We start from the raw sequence: 25315 nt of genomic DNA on the forward strand, positions 1-25315 counted from the left end.
ATGAGACCGCGCAAGGGGAAGGATTTACAAAACTGAAACATTTTTTTTTAAAAATCAGGAGAGTTTATTTGGTTCTTGAGTTTGGCTTCTGTGCGTAGATTACACGGGTCCAAAATAGTCACTGTCGGCTCAGGGACAACCTATGTAGTAGACGTTACTTGTTCTTTAAAAAATAAACACGATTGCCGTTAACTTTATTGTGAACCTCCTTCAGAAGAAGGGTCTAGACCCGAAACGGTCACCCGTTCCAGAGATGCTGCCCGTCCCGCTGAGTTACTAAGGCTTTTTGTGTCTATCTTCGGTTTAAACCATCTGCAATTCCTTCCTGCACAAACTTTATTGTGAAGTCGTGTTTGCACTGGAAATTTGATGTGACATAAACACCTTAGGTGTGTGTGCATGAACTCAGACTTTATAGTAATGCATAAACAGTCCAATCGTTGATCCTTTAATGCGGATCTCTGCGAAATATACCGCTGATCCGGGAACGCTTTAGTTCGGAAAAGCTCCACGCGAATGTGCTTTAATATTTGCTACATCCGCAGGATTATCGTTAATTTATTTCATGTCATTTTGATTGATGTTGGTGTTCAGCTCCCGAAGCAGCCGTGCTGCAATAATGTATTAAATTAAATATAGCAGGTTCTAAGCATGTGAGCTGTCAATAAATTACTCGGTTTTATCGCTGAAACAGCAAAGAAGGGGTTTGAAGGGTTCGATAATTTAAAAGGGCAACGGGGAAAGGACTGGGATACAAAATGAAGCTGAGAAGTGAATTCTGTTTTTGTTACAATTGAACAAATACAGGGTGCCAAAGGGTCTGGGGGGGGGGGGGGGGGGGGGGGGGGGGGGGGGGGGGGGGGGGGGCGGCTGATTGTAAGGATTTGACCTTACGCGAAGGGAAAATCTCGATGGATCGAATCCTGAAACCTAATCCAGTCCCTTGATAGAATGTCGGGCAGTGAATGGTTCCAGGACAGGAATGTATTATCTGTTGCAAATCATTTGCGGTTCATTGTTACATTCGGTGTTTATAGAATAATGTATTAGATTAGGGAACCATTTTACGCAGCCAATACCGCGTGTATATATGTGTATACACGTTATATCCCACCATCACCAAATACAACACGTTTGCATTAGTTTAGCTTCCAAGACCATGCCTGTGCGAGAACGTATATTTTACATCAAGCTTCGGTGTTATTAACTCCAAATGTTATGCTTAATCGATGTAAGATTGTTAATGTAATTTAACTGCCTGGCTTTATTGAAACCATCCATTAACACCCAGACTTTCTAATAAATTACATATGTGCATGTTGTGTATATTCCACCTTATACATCCCGCTTATTGTTGGAGGTGCCGATATTGTAGTGGAAATTAAACTATTTTGTGTCCATTTTTGATTCAAATTTCCTTGTTATGTTCGGGTTCCTCTCGTTTGTTGCTGTCTATCATTTTTTTTTTGTTACCACGAGCGATGGGTAAATTTGCAGAGCTCCTTCAGCGATGCTGCCGTCGCCATAATGTCTGAAGAGCTGCCTGGAAATTGTAAACTTGTTGCCCTTAACTTTGTCCCAAGAAACGTTAACCACATGAAGCGACTCGGGGGGTGGAATAAGGGACAGGATAAGGCTCCTCTACTTTGGGTTAGTAAAAGCTGAATTAACAAGCGTGTATTTGTCACGGTAACTAGGTGTCACACAACGCCAGAAATGCATAAATGTTTCTCTCATTTCAAAACCCAGCCGAGTAGGAGGGGCCGGCGCTGCGTCCGTTGATTCTGATTGGCCTGTTGAAAGGAAGTTGTCCACGGCCGACGTCTGATGAGTCCAAGAGACACGTTAGTTTGATAAGGACCTTCTTTTCGAATGCCACCCCCCACCCCCCCCCCCCCCCACCACCCCCCCCCCCCACCCCCCCCCCCCCCCCCCCCCCCCCCCCCCCCCCCCCCCCCCCCCCCCCCACCCCCCCCCCACCCCCATCTAGCCCTGCTCAACTCAGCTGCAGCTATGTCATGTTCGGAGAATTCTGCTCCAAGATCGTTTTCAGTCAGGGCTTTAATCAGCTCCAACCAGCCTGGACCTTACTGTCCTGGGGGTTATTTGTCCTCTAGGCCGGACCAGGGCTACGGGGCACAGAGCTGTCATCGTAAACACGACGAGATGAGCCACCAGCAAGCTCTAGGGTTGGTGCCCCATCACCAGTACGTGCCAAGTATGGCAGGATGGGCATCGCCATCAGCACCCGGCCACAGCGGCCGCCTCCAGCAGATAAACGCATATTCCTTCGCGTCTAGCGTGAAAGAAGAAGCCAACTATTGTCTACTAGACGGGGATAAACACGCGAAGACGGTCCCGGAGGTGCCTGTGTACCCGAGGGTGATCTCTGAGATGTGCGCCAGTGATAGTGGCAGAGTCCCAGTCCCCATCTATTTCCGTTCAGAGCCGAGCTACACGTCCAGCAAGCCCACGGATTACAACCAGCCGCCGCCGCCAGCCGCGGCCCCATGCTCGATCACATCCAGCGTTCCCTTCAGCTCTTCCTTCGCCTCGTCGTCTTCCTCCTCGAAACCAGGTGAAAAGGCCATAAAAGCGACCGGCTCGAGCGACCCCGTCCGCAGAAACCCGGCAAAACCCACAGAAGCGAGACAGAGTGACTTTGTACAAGATACACCCACTTTAGACTTCCCTGGCGGGGACCCGGCTCATTCCGAGAGAGAAACAAAAGGTGAGTGAAAAAGCTTGAAAGAAAAAAACACAGGCAAAGCAATTACACGCATTTGGAGCAGGAGCGTCGAGCAGCTCTCTCATCAGCGACAAGGTGACTTCATTTAGGCAGTAAAGGACCTGTTTTGTCCACAACACAAAGAACCCACAGTCCAAATTAATACCTTGAGTTATTTATTGCACAGGCCCTTCGCGGCGGAGTAAATTGCAAACACGTTTAAGTGAACCTTTTAAAGATCAAAAGAACGAAAGATTTCTGTTCTCCAGGCCATTTCTCAATCGTATAAAAAAGCTGCTGTAAATGTCCCCAATAAAAATAACCACCTAGGCAAAACAAAAAGCAATTGAGACTCTCAGGAATGATTTGCGAACGGGTTGGAACAACAAAAAAAATAATCCAAATGCTGATGTTTCAAATGCAGCATTAATATGAAGTAGCGTTGGGTCACCAGAAAGGCAGAGCATTGTGCGAACATACTAGTGTAACTACTAACATTTAGGCACATTTTATGATCAGTAATCACTAATCATAGTTAAACGCTTACAAGACATATATCATTCTAAATATGGAGCAGATAAACGTGGGCCCATGTGCTAATGTGTCCATATCATAGGGCGAGAAACAACGTGAAAAGACACACAAATTCGCAGGAAACCTAAACATCCCTTGGAGTCAATATATTTATGTACATAGGTGTGCGCGGCTGTGTGATAGAAAGAGCGAGCGGGAAAGCAAGAGCGATCAGCTCTAATGATGCTATGAGGTTTTATGGACGCTCAGATATAAAGGTTAACACACATGGATGGACTATACAATACAGAGAGAGGTCGGGTTTTTGAGCCGGTTTCGAGAAGCACCACGTTGGTCACCATCAATATGCTGCATGACTTGTTGTGGGCTGTTGATGGATGGGACGTGAGGCTGGCATCACGAGAACAGCAAGATAGGCCTCTTAATGTTAGCTCGTGTATCAAACCGTGCTAAGATGCATCCATAAATTCCAAATGCTGAATATAAATAAAAAATGAGCTTGTTGGCAGCATGCGGTGTTTATTTAAGGTCGGCATGCTGCTATGGAGCTAAATTATGGCGCCAAATAAAAACTGCACCACACAGCGCTGCGGTGATATTACTGCGTTGTTTCATGAAATCTTGCTGCTCGTTAAATTAGTAAGAAATGTGTGGCATGGGCAAACGCATTTTTCTTTAAAAATATCTTAAATAACATTTCATTCCAATTGGTACCAACAATTTAAATCGTGCCAATCAATAGCACTGGCTTTTTCGATTTTCTTGCCACTGCATTGTACATATATTTGGGAATTTCCCCGTGTTCAACGGGAGGGCAAATCTATAATATAAAATATAAAGCTGGCTAACGTTTACCACTTCTCAAGAGGAAAGGGCAGGTAAACACCAGGATGCAATAACTCTGAGGAAGTTGCAATTAATAGGGATCTACCAAAACGGATTTCCTTCGCTACACTCACACACACACCAAAGTTGTAATAAACTGTAAAACAAAGCCATTTCAACACGAGCGGGCAAATCCTTTGTCAAAATAAAAAAGGTGATCTCTAACGGGTTGAATGGTTAATTCCTTGTTTGTGTCTGGTCTTCCCTGTGTGATGTTGAGACCTAAATATATGTTCCAGTGATAGGCTGTTCTTTCGTTCAGACACAGACTTTATTGACTGTTTACCCATATAATCGGGTGACACAAACCAAGAGACCAAACTAGACATCAAGTCACAATGGCGTATAGAAATGTTACATTGTTATGGAAATTTGGGACATGTTAGTTACACGTTACACTTTCATTCTGAATCAAAGTATTGTATGCCGGCCTTGTCCGACGAGATAGACAAGAAAAACACTTACAGGTCAAATTAGCTGATAATTAGGAAGAGGCATTGAAGGTTTTCTAATTTTTAAATTGATATTTTGAGCATGAAAATTATAGATAGTATTTGGTGGGAGAATGCAAGTTAAACGAGGAGTCCAATCGAGCTATATATAGGGTGGGAAGTTCCGACTTAAAGGTCTTTGGTCGAACGACATGTGGAGCTGCCTGGGCTTTGCTACCATTTGCCTATAAGAATCTTCATCTGATACAACGACTCTTCTGTTTACTTTAGAACCAATGAATCGTTAGACTGTTCTGTGAAAGATCACTCATCGCTGGTTGAATATAATTCCGCTGAGAGCAATATCGTCCAGAAATGCTTTGTTTAAAAACATAAGCAAATCGGTGGCTGCATAGAACAGCTGACATGCCAAATTTCTGGACATGATGTGATTTCCCTGTTTCTATTTTTAATGGAAATCCATAAAAAGAAAAAAACCTAATCTTAATGACAGACTCTCGCCATCTTTGCTGTTCTGAAGTAATGTCAGTTCCACACAAAGAGTTTCATGATACTAGGTAGTTGCTATTGAAGATCAACTTTTTTTTATTGAATTGGAATTCCACCTATTTTGAAAGACACAGTCCATGCTAATAACAATGGGAAATGTAATTCCATTTAATTCGATTCGATTTAAATGTATTCATTGTTCGTAATACGTCTTGTTCGTAATACGTCTTGTTATGGCCAATTTAGAATAATTGGTGAGATTCAAACTATAAGTAGAATGCAAACATATAATCACTATCACGAGATTTTCCAGCACACTGTTAGCAGACGTTATATTGTAATTCATTAACAAACTACTCTGCAATCCATTTTAATTTTCAACGTTAATTCTCGAGTCTGCTTTGGCGTATTTCATTTCAAGCCCTTGGCACTCTGAACACTTAGTCAAATTAGTCTATTTGTGGTTTTAGCTCAGGACTGGAGAGACACCCACACACATCATGCAACCCCCGTGTTGTTCGAAGCACCCTTAATTAATTAATTAAGTTAGTTGAATGAGTAAGCACTTCTCCACATCATAAGTAACGTGAAATGGACAACACACTCTCTGTAAAATAAAAGTATCGGAGAAACCTAGAAGATGTCAGACCCATCAACAATATCTGAATTTTTTTTTTCTTTTGAAATTGTTACCTCGTGTGGTAAACAGGTGAAGGAAAGGTTAGAATTTTAAATATGTGCTTCTATGTATGAAATTAAAAAGAAAATATCACAAATGGACATATATCACAAATTCACACAATATGCAGAAGGAATCTTGGTGGTCCGCTGCAGTTATTTCAATATCAGACCGTGCACACTGGCGTGTGTTAAACGACGTTTTATGTAACTTTATAAACACATAGCTGAGGAATGTAATAATAATAATAATAATAATAATAACTTTATTTATAAAGCGCTTTTAGACAACATCAGTTACCACAAAGTGCTGTACATGGGAAATCAACAAAAAGTTATTACAAACTACTAAAACCATTAAGACGACAGGACTATAAAAACAGTAAAAAATTAAAAGACATTAAAAGCACTAAAACAGGAACAATGTCTCAGCCAGTGTCGAAAGCCAGTGAATAAAAGTGAGTTTTTAGGGAGGATTTAAAGATGGACAGTGAAGGGGCCTGTCTGGAATATCCGGAACTATTGTGTTAAATATTGGCAATTGCAATATGAACCTTAGCAGGATGGATTTTTTGTAAGAGTTTTTGAATTCTCAGCAAGGTCACGGTCGACCATTAACCGTTTGCATTTAGGTTAAGCAACGACATTCAGATTGTTTTAGAAGGAACTGCAGATGCTGGAAAATCGAAGGTAGACAAAAATGCCGGAGAAACTCAGCGGGATGCAGCAGCATCTATGGGGCGAAGGAAATAGGCAACGTTGCCTATTTCCTTCGCTCCATGCAAAGAGTTGAACAATCTCCACTATAGGAAATAGGCAACGTTTTGGGACGAAACCCTATGGGTTTCGTCCCGAAACGTTGCCTATTTCCTTCGCTCCATAGATGCTGCTGCACCCGCTGAGTTTATCCAGCATTTTCGTGGACATTCAGATTGTTCCGGATTGAACGCTTTCAGGAAAAGAAGAACCATATTGCACATTCTGCGCTATTTGAGGAACTGTCGACGTTTTAAAACATGATATATATTTTTTTCCTGGGACATTAATTTACAGCAAGTATATATGCAAACATGGCGTGTTTCCCACGTTCTATAATGTTTATTCCTGTATTTCACAATCAAGTTTGTCCTCTCTGTTCGACTGTAGTTCAGACCAATGAAATCGCCATTGATATTTCGGTGTCCTCTCAGCCCTTTGTAATGCCCTTTCTTGGAACTATCTGAACTTATACAGTTGACAGGATTTCGTTATTACATTTATTATTCACCGTCCATAACAAACCTTTACTACACAGATGGTGGAAAACATGGATATGCCCCGTGTCAACAATTTTCCAATTGTCACCAGAATGTATCGCAGCGGCGGCAGATGCATGTGATAGTGCGAATTGGCTCAAGCAACAGAGAGAATTCGCTGTTTTGAAATGCATGACTTTATTTTTTTTAGAATTGTGGGTTTCATCAACGTACTGTGAACAACTCAGCGAATGGCAAAATATTGCACTACCTTTTGGCATCACAACTAATAAAATAAATATTTACGTTTTAACTAATGAAAGAAAAAAAATGTTTACCAAGTTGCAGTCTGCGTCGGTGGAAAATAATGTGTGTCCATATTTTAATTTCTGTTTCTCTCGCTGCTAGAGGGTTATTTTCTCTCCCTTATATAACACGTTAACGTGGAAATCTCATCAAAATACATTATGGGACTTAAAGGTTGTTTTGTAAGGTGAGAACTCACTTTTAAAAGAATATAGCAGCTTTACATTGTGCAAGTTGGTATGTGTTTAATAGACTTTAGCGTGATAGCTACAGGATATAAACCTCTTGATCTTAAACTTGTAAAGCAGGGGTGTTTATACCGTTAATTAAATTTTATTTCCTGCTAATGCCAAGTGCCATCCGTTGCGGCGTTCACAGTGCAGCTACTAAGATTTCAAGTCTATTTACAGTCAACGTAGAAGGCCCTGGCAATAAGCATAGGGCACAGCGTATTGAGCATTGGTTTTTGATATATTCCTTTCTAGTTCATTCAGTTCCATTGATTCCCAGTATGACCGGAAATTCCATGTTCGGTACAATATGCATTCGATATAACATTTCAATTTGAACTTAAATGTTTATTCATCTCTGAGCAATTTCCCCACATAAGTGAGGTTGGAATATATTTTGTCGATCGCATAGTTATACCACAGCAATGCAGTATAATGGCCGCGAGGTATCACAATCGTCTATAGCGCTCAATGATGGGGATTGGGCAAATGTCAAGGGTTCATATCCGCCCAGTAAACAGTGAGTTGAAATTCTGACTCATTCCCCGTTTCCCTAACTCAGAAAGTTGGTTGAAACTCCCGGGGCATTAACACTGTCGGCGGTAAAAAAAAAATAAATAGGGAAAGCCGTTAATTGTTCAGGTCGTTTGACAGTTTGTTTTTCCCGATTAACAGAAAGCGCGAAGACCGCGAGTACCACGAACTGGATGACCGCGAAAGGAGGAAGAAAGAAACGTTGTCCGTATACCAAGTACCAGACTTTGGAACTCGAGAAAGAATTTCTCTTTAACATGTACTTGACTCGAGAGCGCCGCCTGGAGATCAGTCGAGGCGTGAATCTAACAGACAGGCAGGTCAAAATCTGGTTTCAAAACAGGAGAATGAAGCTGAAAAAGATGAGCCGAGAGCACAGGATTCGTGAAATATCGACTGCTTTCCCCATCTGAAAGCGGCACTGTGCTCCGATTTGATTAAAGAAGAGGCGGCGGACAATGTGGTTGAGGAGTCCGAATACTACAACAGCATTGAAGATGGTGAAGGGGAGGGGAGGGGGGAAAGGCTGGAGGGAGGGGGGGGGGGGGGGGGGGGGGGTGGGGGGGGGGGGGGGGGGGGGGGGGGTGGATTTGCTAGACACTGGGATGAGTTACAAGTTCAGGTCTAGTCAACAAAACAACTTGGAGCAACTTAAGAGAAAGGGGAATACTCGCATTGCGAACTTCTAATTTCAATCTAATGGCTTACCTTCTGACAAACAAATGTAACAAACACTGAAGGGTCTGTTGCTGTTCATGAGCCCATTAATTGTCATCGATTCATGTAGTGACATTTCTCATTGTCGCACCGAATGAATCGGAAAACAAATATCCTAGAAGCCAATGACACCTCGGGCTTTTTTTGTGTGTTCATTTTCATCTTTTAGGTGCTTATAAACTATTTGTATTTCTGTTGTTAATCCAGCATTTATATATTATGCTTTGAAGACATTATTTTAAGGTAACTTCCAGTTATTGAAGGCCAGTAGAAAATTGGCAGTTGGGCGAGAACACCGTGTAAGCATCTGACGTATTTTGCCCACACAAGTATCTGAAGCGTTAATAAAGTGTAAATCAACATCCCATCAAAGTACTGGGAGCCACGGACGCGTGGGTATCCAAAGGATGTGGCTCACCAAATTAACTTTGTGGTATTTATTTCACTTACCTTGGGTTTCATCTCGTCTTCTTTGATTGTAAGTTACACAGGAGGAGAGAAAGATACATATATATATATATATATATATATATCCACGAGTGTGGAGCAGATGTGAGCGGCGGTGGTCATTGTGTTTCCGTTATTCTAATTTTCTCTCAGTAAACACTTTTGTTTTTCCAAGTCCCAGGTACGAACTAGTTCATTAATACATTTTTTTTCGTGGAGGAATCCAGATATACCCAAATATCTCCCATACAATTAAATAGAAGTGCATGGGATAACGAAGCAAAGAGGCATTGAGTGCATGCCGTTCTAATTAAGATTATAACACGCGTCTGCAAGGCGTTCAAGGCAAAATAAATAAGAGTAGGCCTCTAGGCCCCTGGCGCTTGTTCCACCATTTAGTGAAGTCATGGCTGATCTTTTATCCCGGCCCTCTTTCCTGCCTCTAATCCCACGTCCCTTGACTCCCTTAATATCTAAAGCTCAATTGACCTTCGCCGAGAATATACCCAGTAACTCATTCTCCACCGCTCTCCTGGGCAGAGAATTCAAACTTCTCGAAGAACGAAACGACTTGAAATTTTTAAACAAAAATCGCTTTGGGATCATGCGGACTATCGTGGAGGTTAACACAGCGTTGTATAATTGACGCGGCTCAGCGTCTGGACTTTGTATTAGCTTAGATGCCGCAGCACGTTAATTTAAAGCATATTAGTTAGTACAACGAAAGGAGCGAGTAACGAGATTGAACTCATCATGATATATAAAAAAATAATGGCCCTCTGGGTTTTTGTCTGGCAGTGTTACTTTGACTGACTTAAAGAGGCTAAAATCAGTCACGAATAAACTTGCACACCTGGCTCATATCTCCTAACCCAAAACAATTTGTAAAGACTCCCGGTAGCTATTAATTTCATTTTTATTGCGAACTGCTGGTGACCTACACTTTTCCCCCTTGCACCCTGGACCTCAAGGTGAACTAAATGTTTAACAAGGCTGAGTTTAAAGTTTAGCTTTGCTTTCTCACCGAGTGAAGAGCTCCACTCCGGCCAAACATAAAACTATTTGAGAACCCACTAAACTTAAAACGAAATTTTAATTCTATTTGCAGACCAATTCCCTCGGCAAATAAAAATATGTACACACAATGCTAATGAAAGTAAAACCCAATGAAGGATTCTATAGAATATAGGTCGCAGTCATCACGTGCCCATGGAGTAATTGAGGAGAACTCAGCATGTAACATACTATCGGTGCTGTTTAGGCCTGTTACACCTTTAGTGGACATTCTACACAAACCGCGTTTTTGTATTGTCTTTTAGAAATATTCATCAAAATATCTGACATTTAACACATGCCCAGAACATGATCTGTCGTCTCAATTTGTTTTTCATATGGTGGAGGTTTGTCAGATACGAACTGTGTATTAATTGTGGATTAAAATGTTATATTTAATTTAAAAATAGTGTAAAAATAATTGTTATACCAAAGATTATTACTTGTGTGTCCATCGCATTTTGTTTTTTATCAACCACACACTGAACTCCGCACAAAGTCCTCGCAAGAGACGGGGATTAAAATAAGGTGTCAGTATTTGATCAATATTAAAAACCCACTCATCAGTGTTTAGATGAAGTATTTTGTTTTCATGTTGGTCAACAAGTGTGGGCAGAAATTCGTCTGTAAAGCATGTTCTGTATATATCACGGCTTGGAGTCGTTGCATCGTTTCCCAGGCCTTGTTACAGGTCTATATTAAAAACGCAATAAAAATAAATAAATACATCAGTGTTTGTCAGCATTTCTGCATTTTGAAAATTTGTTTGTTATTTAACGTTTTCAAATCTACTGGAATTTATTGTGGCCATTTAGTGGCTCTCCCTTGAAGCCTGACTCATGTATATCATGCACCGTGGTTGGCTGATTGTGGACCCGTGAAATTGACCTGAAATGGACAACTTGGTGGTTGAGAGGGAAAGAGACAGGGAATTCATGATTTTCCCAGCCTCTCGCAGTTTGAAATGTATTTGGTATCCGGTGTCGGTGATTTAAATACCATCGAGACGGTCGTAACCTGACTGTGGGCACCGCCGATGCTCCATGGACAATCAAGTCTACATTTGTAAAGTTTTATGGCAGCTAAATGTGTGTTTGGCAAGTCGCTGTCATGTAGGACTTGTTGGACTTGGGCAGTTTGGCTGTGAACTGCACGCCACAAGACATAGCTTTGAGATCAGGATATGGTCATCCTTCTCTTTCCCTGACAACCTGGATCACTTGGCTTTCAAGATTTTTGGAAAAACGTGAGGAAAATGGTAGGACATTGTTGTCACGTCAGGTATATATATTCTGCAGCGACATTTTTTTTTAATATAAGACTTTGACTTTTGTAGACATTTGAACGTTAAGTTTTTCCCAATTAGTTGATGCCAACAGTTCGGTGATTAGCTTAAAAAGGTAAAATATTGACCCATCCCTGCGGTATCGAAACAGATTAGTGAGGTCTGTGGCTGCACTGACCGACAGTGTCATGACTTTTAGACAAAGCAAGGTCAAAACGATACGGCCTGCACTATTGGTACAATTCAAAATAGATAGACAGGATTCCTGAGCAGGCATTAACTGTCAGATTTAATCACCTCTCTTCATATTTATTATAAATATTTGCTTTTATTATTTGATGTTTAAATAATCGTATCCAGCTGAAACATATTTTTGCATCGTTGCTTTTTATTTTACTGTCCGACTCGTTTGGACCAGACACTGGCGCCGGCGAAATTGAACTGTTGAGTGACTTAGGTAGTTTCATGTTGTTGGGCTTCTGCTTGATCGCAGTGACAAGAAACTGCCTGAATTACTCCAGTTATTGACATCGCAAAACCTTTTTGGATTTTAAAATTAAAAAAAAGTGGAGTCGCTGGCATTTGCGACGAAGAAATAAGAGTGTATGTATGTATGTATGTATCAACGTGGTGCAGATGGATGATGTCCCTAACAAGGCCTGGTGCGGATTGTTTTTGAAGATGAACCGAAGTATCAAACTGTCTAATTGTCTCTAATACGATACAAGTATAGGTGGTAACATAACTTCTGTGCAATCAAATAACACCGCATATTAACTCGTTCAACTCGTATATTTTCCTCACAGCTAAATATAAAGTTGTGGAATTGTGTAGTGGTGGCTGTTTGTTCGATTCACATGTCTAATCCTCACAATCCATCATCGTAGGTGGGAAGAAAGGCGAATTAATAATGTACTGACATTCATATACATATAAATATATAATGTGTGTATGTGTGTATATGTGTGTGCAAGTGTGTGTGTGTGTGTGTCTAAATATATATATATATATATATATACACACACAAACGCGCGCACACACACACATATATATATATATATATATATATGTGTGTGTGTATTTATATATATATATATATACATATATATACATATATGTATATATATATATATATATTTGTGTATATATATGTGTGTGTATATATATGTGTGTATATATATATATATGTATATATATGTGTGTATATATGCCGGGCGTATATGTGTATATATATATGTGTATACTCATATATACACACACACACACACACACACACACACGTGTGTGTGTGTGTGTGTGTGTGTGTGTGTGTGTGTGTGTGTGTGTGTGTGTGTGTGTGTGTGTGTGTGTGTGTGTGTGTGTGTGTGTGTGTGTGTGTGTGTGTGTGTGTGTGTGTGTGTGTGTGTGTGTGTGTGTGTGTGTGTGTGTGTGTGTGTGTGTGTGTGTGTACAATGCATAGTTATTTGGTATATATATGTACATATGTCCGTGCCTGTGTATGAGTGGCGGTGTATTCATACACAAACACGCGCACACATACACATATAGCCACCAAATAACTCTACATTGTGTTATGAAGGTTGGAGTTAGTGAGTCGTATCTGTGAATTCATGGCTTAGAGAGAACTGATTCCGTATTGCTCAATTTATTTCCCTGATTAGTGGCAGAAGAACATAGAGGCGCTGACAAACTGCATGGCTACTTTATAGTATATTTGCGTTGTTTCATCAGGTGGCTTAATCAAATTTAAAATATAATGGAAGAAAACATAATTTAACATCTGAGATTGTGAATGTAAACACGTTCCACGCGATCAATCATATTTGTGGCCTTGCAGTTGTGATATTTTCGGTTCCAAGATGTGATCGATCCAAGCATGTGGTAATGTATATTAATTAATCAGTTAAAATGATAGTTCAGACCTTTATACTGGATGGATATTATTCTTGGTGGGGATATTCAACTGGTTCATAACATAAGGAGAAGAGACCGCCTCCGTTTGGACCATTTGGGGAGGGTTGTGTTTTCGCTCCTCACATTCCCGTTTCAGCGATATCTTAAAAAAATGGAAGGGCGGCCAACACTTTCTCAATTCGTTGATATTAACTGTCAGTGTACAATCTGGTCCACCGGCAAAATTATTATCGGCTACTGCGCAAAACACTCCCAGCACGTCACCTAATCGCCCAGCGATCATGGAAGGGAATTAAATTAAAGGATGTTAATATCAATTAGACGCTATATGTGGTTCGGCCATGTGTTATAACTGTATAACTCTCTTTTCCTCACGAGTTGAATGCTATTTATTACAAACGTGCTTCGTTTGTTTTGCCTGCTCATCTGCATATTTTCAATGCACCATGAAATGTACCAAGCAGAGGGAGACAGCAGGAACTCGTTATTGTTAAAGGTGCCGGGCGTTTAAAACTTCATTTAGACTCTTAGACGAGCACAGCTTGGTAGTAGCCAGGGGCAAATGGCTTAATATCTTGTGCATTTAGGTTTGATATAAACCTCTTTCTTTGAATCTAAATGCGGCGATCCCACCCCAATGGTTTGCAGCGACCACGAACGATAGGACGTTCCTTATTCATGATGTTGGCGCTGGAGCCAAACGCCATTTTTTTGGTTGTCAGCGATCTGGATATGTGGTGTAAAAGTCTTTAAAATATAACCGCATCTATGTGCGATGTACTGAAAATGTCCATTGGTCTGCACTGTTTGAACATAGATTCAATGCATTAGGGTTCTGGTACACAGAAATCTGTCGCGTAAATCTAGCCATAAATGTCTTTGTCCTTTTTACAGTCTAAATCTCAGAAATGCGGTTGTTACTCCTTGTGACTCCGTTCTCTCATCATACCTTCTGTATGTGAAACACATTTGAGTGGCTACATAAAATAGAAACACAGGTTTTGTCGCTAGCTCTCGGATGGTCTAGAGTGCTATTATTATTTTTTACTTTGTCAACAGTGAAAGTCCAATCGCTATGAAGATCTGTGAAAACTAGGTCTTGTGTGTTTAAACATCTTATTTGTGAAAATGAGGCGATGCAATCTCTAAAGACACATCTGGAATTTCATAGTTCTGATTGCGCCAGTGTTGTTATCGCTTTAAGAGAGAGAGATAGCCGGAGTCCTTGAAGCTGCAGTTGAACATGTGCACACCAACAGCCAAACCGATTAGCGGTGTTTCGTTGCAAAATGGGTACCCACAAATAACAATCGTGCTTCGAATGGCCAGAATTAAGAACTTGATTTTTACACTTGATTGGCTTCAGGAAGTCTCATTATTTTATAAACCTATTTTGGGCGTCAATGGAAATAAATAGCCATGAAAAGCATTTTTCTGACGACAATTAGTTCTTTATTAATTAAGTTTGCGCCATGCAAATATTTAATTGTCCCTTAGATTTGAACAAACTTGTTGCAGACAAGATCACCTCTTATTTCGTAAGATTTATAACATTAATCAGAAAATGTAGATGTGAGTGTCTTTAGCGCTCATCCAAACGCAGTTTTCATGCCAAATTAGAGGCCCGCTTGTTTTGGCTGCTTAACTTGTTTGTTGAAAGTATGGCTAATTATATCACTAGATAATATTCACATCACATTTAAACTAATATGGCCGTTATTTTCAATAATAATTAAGATGGGCAGTCTTTAGGAGGAAAATATTCTCAAAATGTTTTATTTGTTTATTACTGGACTTTTGAAAGTATAATGGGAGCAAAGTCAACGTTTAGAGGAAGAGCACACAGGGCGGAATAACAACAGTATATTTATTTACATACAAGACAAATGTGTATATCTTATGTGTCAATAAAATGATGTACATTTGCAAATCTATACCCAAGGATAGTAAACAGTATATAGATTCCGTTTTGCATTGATCCTGATCAAATATTTAGCTATTCTGACTTCAATGTCCGTTATTACATATTCGGGCCCATCCTGTAGTTAATAATACGTTTAAAATGAAGTTAAGAATATTTCCGGAGGAAGATTATCAGAGCGTGGTTAATATATTTAACAAATGCACAAATATTAGCTTTAATTTATAATCAGTTCAAAAAAAAAGGAGAGATCGGCGGGCCAATGGCAGTCTGAAAGCCCATTGAGAGCCATTAATACGGCTTTAAGTTTAAAGACTTGAATGTTAATAAGCTGGTACTTGGCGACTGAACTTCTCTGCATAAAATGAATTTTCGCGTCAGGGCTGAGTCATCAAAGTTTGGCAAACAAAAAAAAAGATCTGTGGTATATACAAGCGGTTGGCCACACAGTGCTTTGCCTTCACCATAATATGTCCTGCGATTTGACTTTGAATTAGCTAAATCCAACCGCGTCTAGTTTTTTTGTTGTTGTTGCTAGAGGCATAACAAAGTTAAACATTTTGAGTTTTTGAGGAAGAGTGAATTTCAAAAGATGTGTGGAAAAGTTGGATGGTTCTATCGGGGTATTTCAGTATTCCTCCATTCTTCACGACGTTAAGTGTTGTCTTTATTTGAGTATTTCGCTGTGAACAAGAAAGAGATTTCGAAGTTTTCACTCTGAATTTATTTTCTCAATATCTTCCCGGATTCCAATAACTTCATTTGGTGGCATTCATCCTCACCGAAAGAGCAGATAGGAACGATGAGAAGAGAGGACGCGACTTTAAATTAACCACTCTTAACAATTGATACATGTATTTAAATCACTTCACATAATTCGCTGATTCGCCGTGGATCCGGCTGCCCTCTGTCCAGACTTCCTATACATGTAAAATAGCCTTGTTAGGGAATTAAAACGCAAACCCCTGTGATTCAGAGTATTATGTCGTTAATGCATGGGTCAGCCTCAAAATAAATAAAATCGGAACAAAAGGATCTTATGAACAACGAGTTATCATTAAATTAATCGAGTCCAGTACGAATGTTGGCCAAATTTAAATATGATGGAGAACTACAAAGTCTTGACTTGTCAATTATTAGGAAGTACACTTTCACCACAAACCCTCCCGTGTAAAGTTTTGAACATATTGAACTCACATGCGTTTTGGCCACCAGCACTGGTGTCTCAGACGAATATTCGTAATTCAAAATTAGGTTTCCAACCCCGCCAGAGTCGCTGGTTTGCGTTGCCCATCACAACACAAGGAAACGTGCGAGAATTGTGTGGCAGGGTAATTGGGTTTAAAGCTACTTTCTGTTATCGGTTTAAGATAATAACAGCAATAATAAGACTGCCGATTATGAGCCCTGGTGTGAGAATTTGTCACATGAGATAAGATTAATTAACAGGCAAAGTAGTCCCTCTGAAAACTATTAGTTTTTAATTTAATCCAGCGCTGCATTGTTACCGATTTTGTACTATATATGTTTATACGCATTAGTGTTCCTTGTTTAAAACACGATTTCACCTCTAAACGTATATAATACAAGGGGCCATGTTAATTGTTTAACCCCCATTGCGGATTGATTTACGCTTTATTGTCGCTTTGTCAGCCTCATGAAAACTTTAACCAATCATTTCGCAGATAGCCCACAACATATTAGCTAACTCTACTTTGTTAGTTGAGAAGTTGAGGGAACAATTTCTAGCCTTACATATAATTTCCCAATGAATCGCCGTGTATGGTGTTTAACAATGACGATGTCCGGTGCTATTAGTAACTATTTTGTCGATTCGCTTATAAGTCATGATAACGAAGGGACTGCTGCAACAAAGTTAACTTCGGGCCAATACATAGTTCTCCAGACAGCCTGGTCTTAGCGAACATTCCGACTTCCCCGCTTGTAATTTTCAGACGAAATCTTCGGTGTTCGGCACCTCTTGGACACCGGTGTACCCTCAGCCTCCCGCCAATGTGTCCACGTTATACCATCCATATGTCCAACCTCACCCCATCCCGTCCGAAAGCAGGTATATGCGATCCTGGCTGGAGCCAACCCCCAGAGCCGTGGCCGTCGCCGGGATAGCTACCAGTGGTCACGACTCATTGAAAACGGAGCCCCTCGCGGGTCACGGCGTCCAAACCTTACCAGCGGCGCTACAAAAGTTGCACGGGGAATCCTTGGAGAGTGAAATCATGAGGTCCGGGAAAGCGCCATGCTATGAGGACAGCTTATATGAAGAGAAAGGAGACAAAGAGGCGTCATTACAAAGTAAGTTGGGCATATGATGCACTTGATTAATCCCGGAGAGAAAATAGTTTTCGAAACTAATGCCACAGGAGGAAGATTCTAATTGAAGTCATTTTGCCTTCGGTAGAGTCACACGTATTTTATAATCCTGGTTATTTTATGTTCCTCTCGGCCTTTTAATGGGCTCCCCAGTAACCACCTGCAGACCCTTTAACGACGGCTTTACACCAGCCCTTCCTCTCGCAGGCAATAAAGACATAAATGACTGACTATACGTTTTCCTCTTGTTATTTTCTCCCCTTTTTTTGTGTAACTCTTCTGAAGCAGGGTGAGCAAACATGTGTGGCGGGCCATTGTGTGAAACCGTCGAGAGAAAGAGAGAAAGAGAGAGAAAGAGAGGGAGAGAGAGAAAGTGAGAGAGAGGGAGAGAGGGAAACTGACAGAGAGCGGCAGAGAGGGAGAGAGAGAGAGGGAGAGAGACAGAGAGAGAGATATATAGTGTGTGTGTGTGTGTGTGTGTGTGTGTGTGTGTGTGTGTGTGTGTGTGTGTGTGTGTGTGTGTGTGTGTGTGTGTGTGTGTGTGTGTGTGTGTGTGTGTGTGTGTGTGTGTGTGTAGAGGGGCGAGAGAGAGGAGAGTGAGAGTGAGTGTGAGTGAATGAGTGAGTGAGAGAGAGAGAGAGATAGAGAGAGAGAGACACACACACACACACACACACACACACGTGATAGTGAGTGTGTGTGTGTGTGTGTGTGAGAGAGAGAGAGAGTGAGAGTGAGTGAGAGAGAGATAGATAGATAGATAGATAGATAGATAGATAGATAGATAGATAGAGAGAGAGAGAGAGAGAGAGAGAGATAGAACAGTTCACGCGTTTCTACCACAGTTAAGTTTTACACCCCAATATCAAAACAGGGTCATAAACTGTAAACCAAATATAAATCCAACTCTTCTGCAGCCGCCCAGCTATTCACAGTTTAGTATTACAATTTACTGGAAGGATACACGCTGAGGGATATATCCTAAGACACCCTCGCGCTATTACAGTTCTTGGGTAAATGAAACTTTTTGGGGCTAAGTATCACACTGTGAGAAGTGCAAGAATGAAAATCATTGGCATCAACGTCCTTGTTTTTTGGGGGGTCTGACTGCCTTTTCCCCTCTTCCTCCACTGCTTCTCCAGGCAACCCTTCGGCAAATTGGTTACATGCTCGCTCGACCAGGAAGAAAAGGTGTCCTTACAGCAAGTACCAGACCTTGGAGTTGGAGAAAGAATTTCTGTTCAACATGTACCTCACCCGGGAGCGGAGACACGAGGTGGCTCGCCTTCTCAACCTGACGGAGAGACAAGTCAAAATCTGGTTTCAAAACAGAAGGATGAAGATGAAAAGACTGAACAAGGAGCATGCGAAGGACTTCAAGTGACGAGTTGAAACTTCTTTTGGAACTTTAGCGCGCCGGAGATTATTGGCCCCACTGCACATAGCCGTAAACCAGAGTAATTCAGAGAAAAAAAAAAATCACCGCAAAGAATAGCCTGAATGGAAGGTATTAACAACCCAGCAATTCGGCTATTTATTTCCAACATTTTAGAGCATTCATTCAGGGAATAGAGTCACGTGTAGAGACTTTTATGACAGGATATTATGAGATACAACTTCCTCTCATTCACAACCCCTTCTATTAGCCAGAGAGAGAGAGAGAGAGAGAGAGAGAGAGAGCAGCGAGCTTTTATTCCTACTCAGTCCTCTTGGCGGTTTAAAAATAAATTTCAGGTTATATATAAATTATTACAATTTCTGTAAATCTTTTAGGGACGGTCTGTGTGGCGGATCTCGCTGCAGATCCACGTTTTAGAGAGAAAATGATCTTTAACCTACGATTATATATATTGTAACCTTTTCCGTTCGAACTGATTTAACACGACTTACTATCAATTGTTTACAGGCAAAGGTGAATTTTTAATAACACGTTGTTAAACGCGTCACACTGCGATTGTTTCACGCGACTCCCCTAGTCATTTTGATTTTGGGGGCATGCTTTCTTCCACAGAATTGTGATTACTATTTAAACCGAATGATAGTGTACATTATGATGTCTCTTTCTGTAGACTCTAGTTTGTGTGTTTTTTTGGGGTGAGTTTGGGGCCTGTCTTCTTAATTTTGGGTTTAAAACGCATAACCGCGCACCCAAAATTGAAACGAGCAGTTGTCACGTTTCGTTGACTATAATCTTGGTTGAGTGTTTTTTTGTGTATCTCTCTGGGCAACTATTATCACCACGTGGATTTTTTTTTAAAAAGATAAGGGCTTAATACTTAGGAAACAGGACAAGTAGGGTCGAGACCAAAATTTAACAATGCACACGATAGGATTTCATAACATTATGAAAACACATAAAGTAGGAATAATCTGACGAAGTTACCCAGATGACCATTACCCACCAGCACGCAAGAAAGGAAATCAACAAATAGATCATTTAAAAAAAGAGATACACTTTAGTAAAAAAACAAAACACATTCCTGAGGGGAATTTGTAAATATTTCTGCGTATTTTTATGTCTGTCCGGTTGGAGCTGGTGTTTATACTCCGAATTTTATAGGTTTGTGCCGATTTTACATTTAAAGTAATCAAATCAACTGAATGGCACAAACACACCGAATCTGGGTGGCTTCTACTAGTTTTTGTTTCTCTACCGGAACTGTACAACAGCAGCAGCGCGCGGTTGCACTATTTAACGTGATTTTATATTATTAATCATAGACAAACTAAGAATTGAAATCCACTGAATGATGTAAAAAACAATTGAACTCGCCGTTCTCGGTGAACCTAACACCACAATCAATAGATGGGAATATCTGAATGTATGACCAACATACTGCAAAATAAATGCTGCTGATAAAATGAAAAGTGCATGTTTCCTCATGACCTTGCGTCTCCTTTCTAGGCCTTGCTGTTGGTTGTAAACACGATCAAGTCCCTGGGCCTAGCGCAGACCCACTACCACAGCTAAAATGTTTATATTTATTCAATGCGTTTGGAAAAATAAATGACAACCGGAAATGGAAGGCTACATTTGGAACGAAGAAACTGATCCCAATTTCTCCAAATCTCAACGGGATTAAATATTGATTCCCTGAACCATGAGAAAAGAGTTGCAGACAACGTCAGCATTCGCTGCCGCAGTTTGAGACACACAGAGTCTTTCAGTAATTTTATGATGCGATTCCTGAGCTTTTTTCCCCCAATAAATTCTCCATCACAGCGGACACAATAGGGAAGGGTCATTTCAATAGCACAGGGCAGAGAATGTATGCGGCTACCGGGAAGAAGCGGAATAAAAACGTTCCTTTAAACAATGCTACCTCAACATGCTTCAGCTGCACTAAGGAACTTTATCCGGAGTCGATGGCAAAAGAGGTCGAAAGCTTTTAGTGCAAAATTAAATTAAAATGCCGAGACTTTGGGTTACTTCCCATATCATTTTATTGATAGGGAGGCGTCTGGAAAATTCACTATTTGGTAGTGAATTTTTGACCGGTTAATTAACGGAAGTACAGACAACAATATTAACCGCATTTACATGTCGCATTCTTTATGCGCCTTACTGTCTAATTGACACCATAAACTATGAAACTTCATCACTTATCTCACGCTGAATGTTAAGCATCTTCGGTACTGGAATAAAATTAAAGGCTGACGGATTCAAATGTAAAATAACACATATTTATATGTAAGGCATTCTCTGAGAATTGACATAACTATTGGGATTAAAATATCATTATCCGAGCCTTGCAGATTGAGTTGTAAGGTTTACAGAGATGGTTTCCTGCTCAGTAATGTCTCGTCAACCCCCACCTATACAATTTAAATTTCGGAATTAAAGGGATGTCATTTCAACACTATTTGCTCTGTATCGAGAATTTTAGGCAGCTTTTTAAAATATATTTACCAGGTTCGAGTAAATTATATGAAGAACCTTTTTGTTCAGTCAATGCATATTTCACCAACACGACTGGTTGACTATAGGTTAATGCAGACACACATACAGACATTGAAAACGAATGTATACATTCTGGTATACATATAAAACATGTTTTATTGTATAAAAGGTGAGGTTGGTCTGGTGGACTCTATAAACCGCTTCGAGAAATTGACAAAGTTCGCGCTGTCTCTTACATCTATATATTTATTAACCAATCGCAAAATTAAGTCACGAACGAAAATATTTCAGAATAGTTGCTAAATTACTCTGTAATATTCGCCATGTATGTCTGGACCTAAACATAAATGGGGATATTCTACTGATAGACATTGAACACTGAAAATGGTGCACAGTACTCAAAGTGCCTTTGCACAACCACATGCCAACAAAAAAAATAATCTGATCATACGACATATAATGAAATTCGGAGATCAATTCCATCGTGTGTTCAGGCTGGGTGACATTTCTGGTTGATAATACTTGCAAAACCTCATTGTTGGTAACGAAACCATCTATAATTAAATGGGATGGAAGAGGGTTCACCACCTTAAAAGCTTCAGGATATTTCATTGGAAAGGCTATGCATGTGTCAAGGGGATATTAAAAATTAAATCTACGATTCGATATTTTATAATACCCCCGTATTAGGGAAAGTGGTTATGCGAGCGCTGGAAACAGATTCCACTAAGACTAGATGGAAATAATTACAGGACCAGCATGTCGTATATTACCACTAATATATCAGTTGTTTCTCTTTCAATATTATTTTTCTCCAACGCAGGAAACACAAGCACATTAAAAATAAAAGACCAGAAATGAGTCTTGCACGGTGGTGCTTGGTGGAGGAGGGGTTGGGAAGTTGTCTGTCATTATAGGAAATTCAGTGTGTGTGTTGCCATAAAATAATATGGCCGCTGTAAAAGTTTATAGGGTATAAATTTCTGAAGGTTAAGAATTGAACGTCTGTTAAACAAACACAGCAAAGGGGAATCTTTCAGAAGCCATTAAAATTAAATTCACGATTGGAGGCGGCAAGTGATAAAAATGAGATGTTATTTCTAGGGGCAAATATCGAAGAATTGTATTTCAAGGATGAATCCAGCTGAATATTGCAGTGAAGCCAACATGCTTTTTTAGACCCTAAAGCCAGCGACGCCCTCTTTTGTTCGACTTCCTAACCATTCCAAGCTGCCAGAAATTACTGCAATAAAAAAAGCTACCCAGATTCTGGCGAGACGTCTGGTGCACAATCTCTGGTTTGTGTTTACAGCCCGCGCCCAAGTATCTTCAAGTAAAATGCCCAATTGTTTACTCTTGGAGGTGGAGACGAATCAGACCTCAAAGCGCTCTTTAGCTCCTTCACCCGCCTGTTCCTCCCGTTTACTGCTTTTTAGGAATGTATGCTGGAAGCAATCCTTCCTTCCCAATACTTTACGAGGATGTGGTTTATTGGCATTGTCCTCCTCTCCTCTGCATAAGACGATGGGACTGAAGACTTGAAACACCGCGGCCCGGGGCTAATGAATTCTTTACCGTGAGATTTTATCTCTCGTTTGCGCATATTGTTGCTAATGCTATTTCACCCTGAACTGTTTTTACAAGTCGACAATAACTCCCATAATTTCCAGTAGGTGGCAGCAGTGTTCCACCGAACTCAGCCATGCCCCCCATTCACCTCCCGTTAGTCCACTAATCCAGGATTCGGAAGCCTTTATGTACTTAACAAGTATAGTTCTAACACGCCACCTTCATTCTTGCTCCATCCCGTTGCACAACAAAAAAAGCATAACGCGTCGAAAAATGTTTGCGTGAGCTTTGTTCTAAACAGATATTTTGCCCCAATTGTTTGCAAAATATCACAGAACCTTGTTTGGGGTAGTAACGTAAGTTTCGCGGTTCATGCCTTTTTTATTTTTTGAAATGTTTTAGTAAGTCTCAAGAACTTACGGATAAATAAATTCGGCCATTTTTGAGAAGATATCCCACGGCATTGGACAATAAAAGGAAGGAGACTGCTCTATAGCAGAGAATTTTCCGAGGCTTGAAACATCTGGGAAATGTGCAAAATGTTTAAGATGAGGTCTTCAAATTATTGTTTGCACTGCTAGATAGCGAGCAAACAGTGAGCTTTGCGACTGCCTAATACAAAACGATAGGAAAGTAACGTCGCTTTCTTCACTCAAAGGCCGTGCTTTGGGTAGATATTATCATATCTGGGTGCATAGATTCCAAATGAACTTTCAGCCCCGTTAGATCCTCACCTCTCAATGCACTGGGATGCATCTTAGACTGCTTCATGCGTATTGATTATTATTTGTGTGACGGTCTTTCATTCAACAAACCAAACCCCACACATGCATGGACATTTCTTCCAGACATTTCCAGCCCTTCGTGTTTCATTCATCGCGGGCCTTTTTTTATCCTTGACACCATTTTGAAAAGTTTCGCGATTCATCTTTAGATTGATCTTCCGCGTTCAGGTTGAAAGCGAAATGCAGTCTTGGTATGTTTATAACATGAAGACGGAGGAACAGCAGTCATTTGAAATAGGTTTCTGACAAAATAGGACTGACTTCAACCTCAACCTGCCTCATTTCTGCCTTTATCACGTTTTAAAAATCTGGTTCTGTCCCTGTGTATTTTATTCTACAGTAGTTTACCATTCATTCTGTCTTATTTTCCTGCACTGCATATATACATATTCTTCATGGTCAATCCGTGGCCCATACTTTGAGAGGGGTGTTCGGGCGGGCGGGGGGAGGGAGCGAAATGTAAGATTAAAGCTCCGAGGACAATCACTTTTGAGGACAATTTTACATTGTAATTCTTTGAAATCTCTAGCGAGAACTGCGGATATATGTCACTAATAATTTGCAATTACGACCATGTACAATTCCTATCTGAAGGTGTTGTGGCTATGGGCTCACGACTCACTATGCACACCAGGCTGGTGTTGGAAATTCAAACCAAACCATTTCGAGGATGTTTTCCCTTTCGTATACGATGCTCGCATTCTATTAACTTCTGATTAAACTCCAGTGAGATGCTATTCATCCGTTAAATTATCAACATTTATCCCATTAAGGCGGCACAAGCGCGCAGATACACAATTAACTGCGTTTTATTTGTGTTATTCCATTTAGCAATTGAACTGGTCGTCATTGGGAAAATAAACGGTGTCGCGGCATAAGCCTATACTACTGTATATTTCCAGCATACATTCCTAATGTCCCATATACAATATGTATATATATATATATAGTGTGTGTGTGTGTGTGCGTGTGTTCATGGTTGTTGTGAAATATTCCCAAGAACATTGGCTTCATTTGTGTGTGTATAGATGTGTGTGTGTGTGTGTGCGAAATTGATTGTGTTTCCCGAATTGTTTTGAAATACTCCAAGAACATTGGCTTCACAAATTCGTGTACAAACATTTCGGGTGCGTATTTAACTGTGTGTTGATTTGTGTGCGTCCCGAATGTGTGTGTTTGAAAATGTGTATTCATCGTTGTGTGTGACAACTTCGTGTGTGTGTGTGTGTGTGTGTGTGTGTGTGTGTGTGTGCGTGTGTGCGTGTGTGTGTGTGTTGTGTGTGTGTGTGTGTGTGTGTGTGTGTGTGTGTGTGTGCGTGTT

General features: G+C 40.5%; 2 protein-coding genes across 2 annotated transcripts; both read left to right on the forward strand.

The window, feature by feature from the left end:
* Positions 1-1949: 1949 nt before the first annotated feature.
* Positions 1950-8617, forward strand: hoxb10a (homeobox B10a). Its single transcript, XM_055656869.1, has 2 exons — positions 1950-2731; positions 8213-8617. The coding sequence occupies exons 1-2, from the start codon at positions 2014-2016 to the stop codon at positions 8482-8484; spliced, it is 990 nt and encodes a 329-aa protein (XP_055512844.1). The 5' UTR covers positions 1950-2013; the 3' UTR covers positions 8485-8617.
* Positions 8618-15378: 6761 nt separating this feature from the next.
* Positions 15379-23430, forward strand: hoxb9a (homeobox B9a). The gene is given in 3 exon segments (XM_055656870.1): positions 15379-17305; positions 17307-17721; positions 18882-23430. Coding segments are annotated over 3 exon segments (786 nt in total). The 5' UTR covers positions 15379-17176; the 3' UTR covers positions 19124-23430.
* Positions 23431-25315: the final 1885 nt, after the last annotated feature.

Source organism: Leucoraja erinacea, chromosome 27, assembly GCF_028641065.1.
Source record: "Leucoraja erinacea ecotype New England chromosome 27, Leri_hhj_1, whole genome shotgun sequence".
Classification (NCBI taxonomy): domain Eukaryota; kingdom Metazoa; phylum Chordata; class Chondrichthyes; order Rajiformes; family Rajidae; genus Leucoraja; species Leucoraja erinaceus.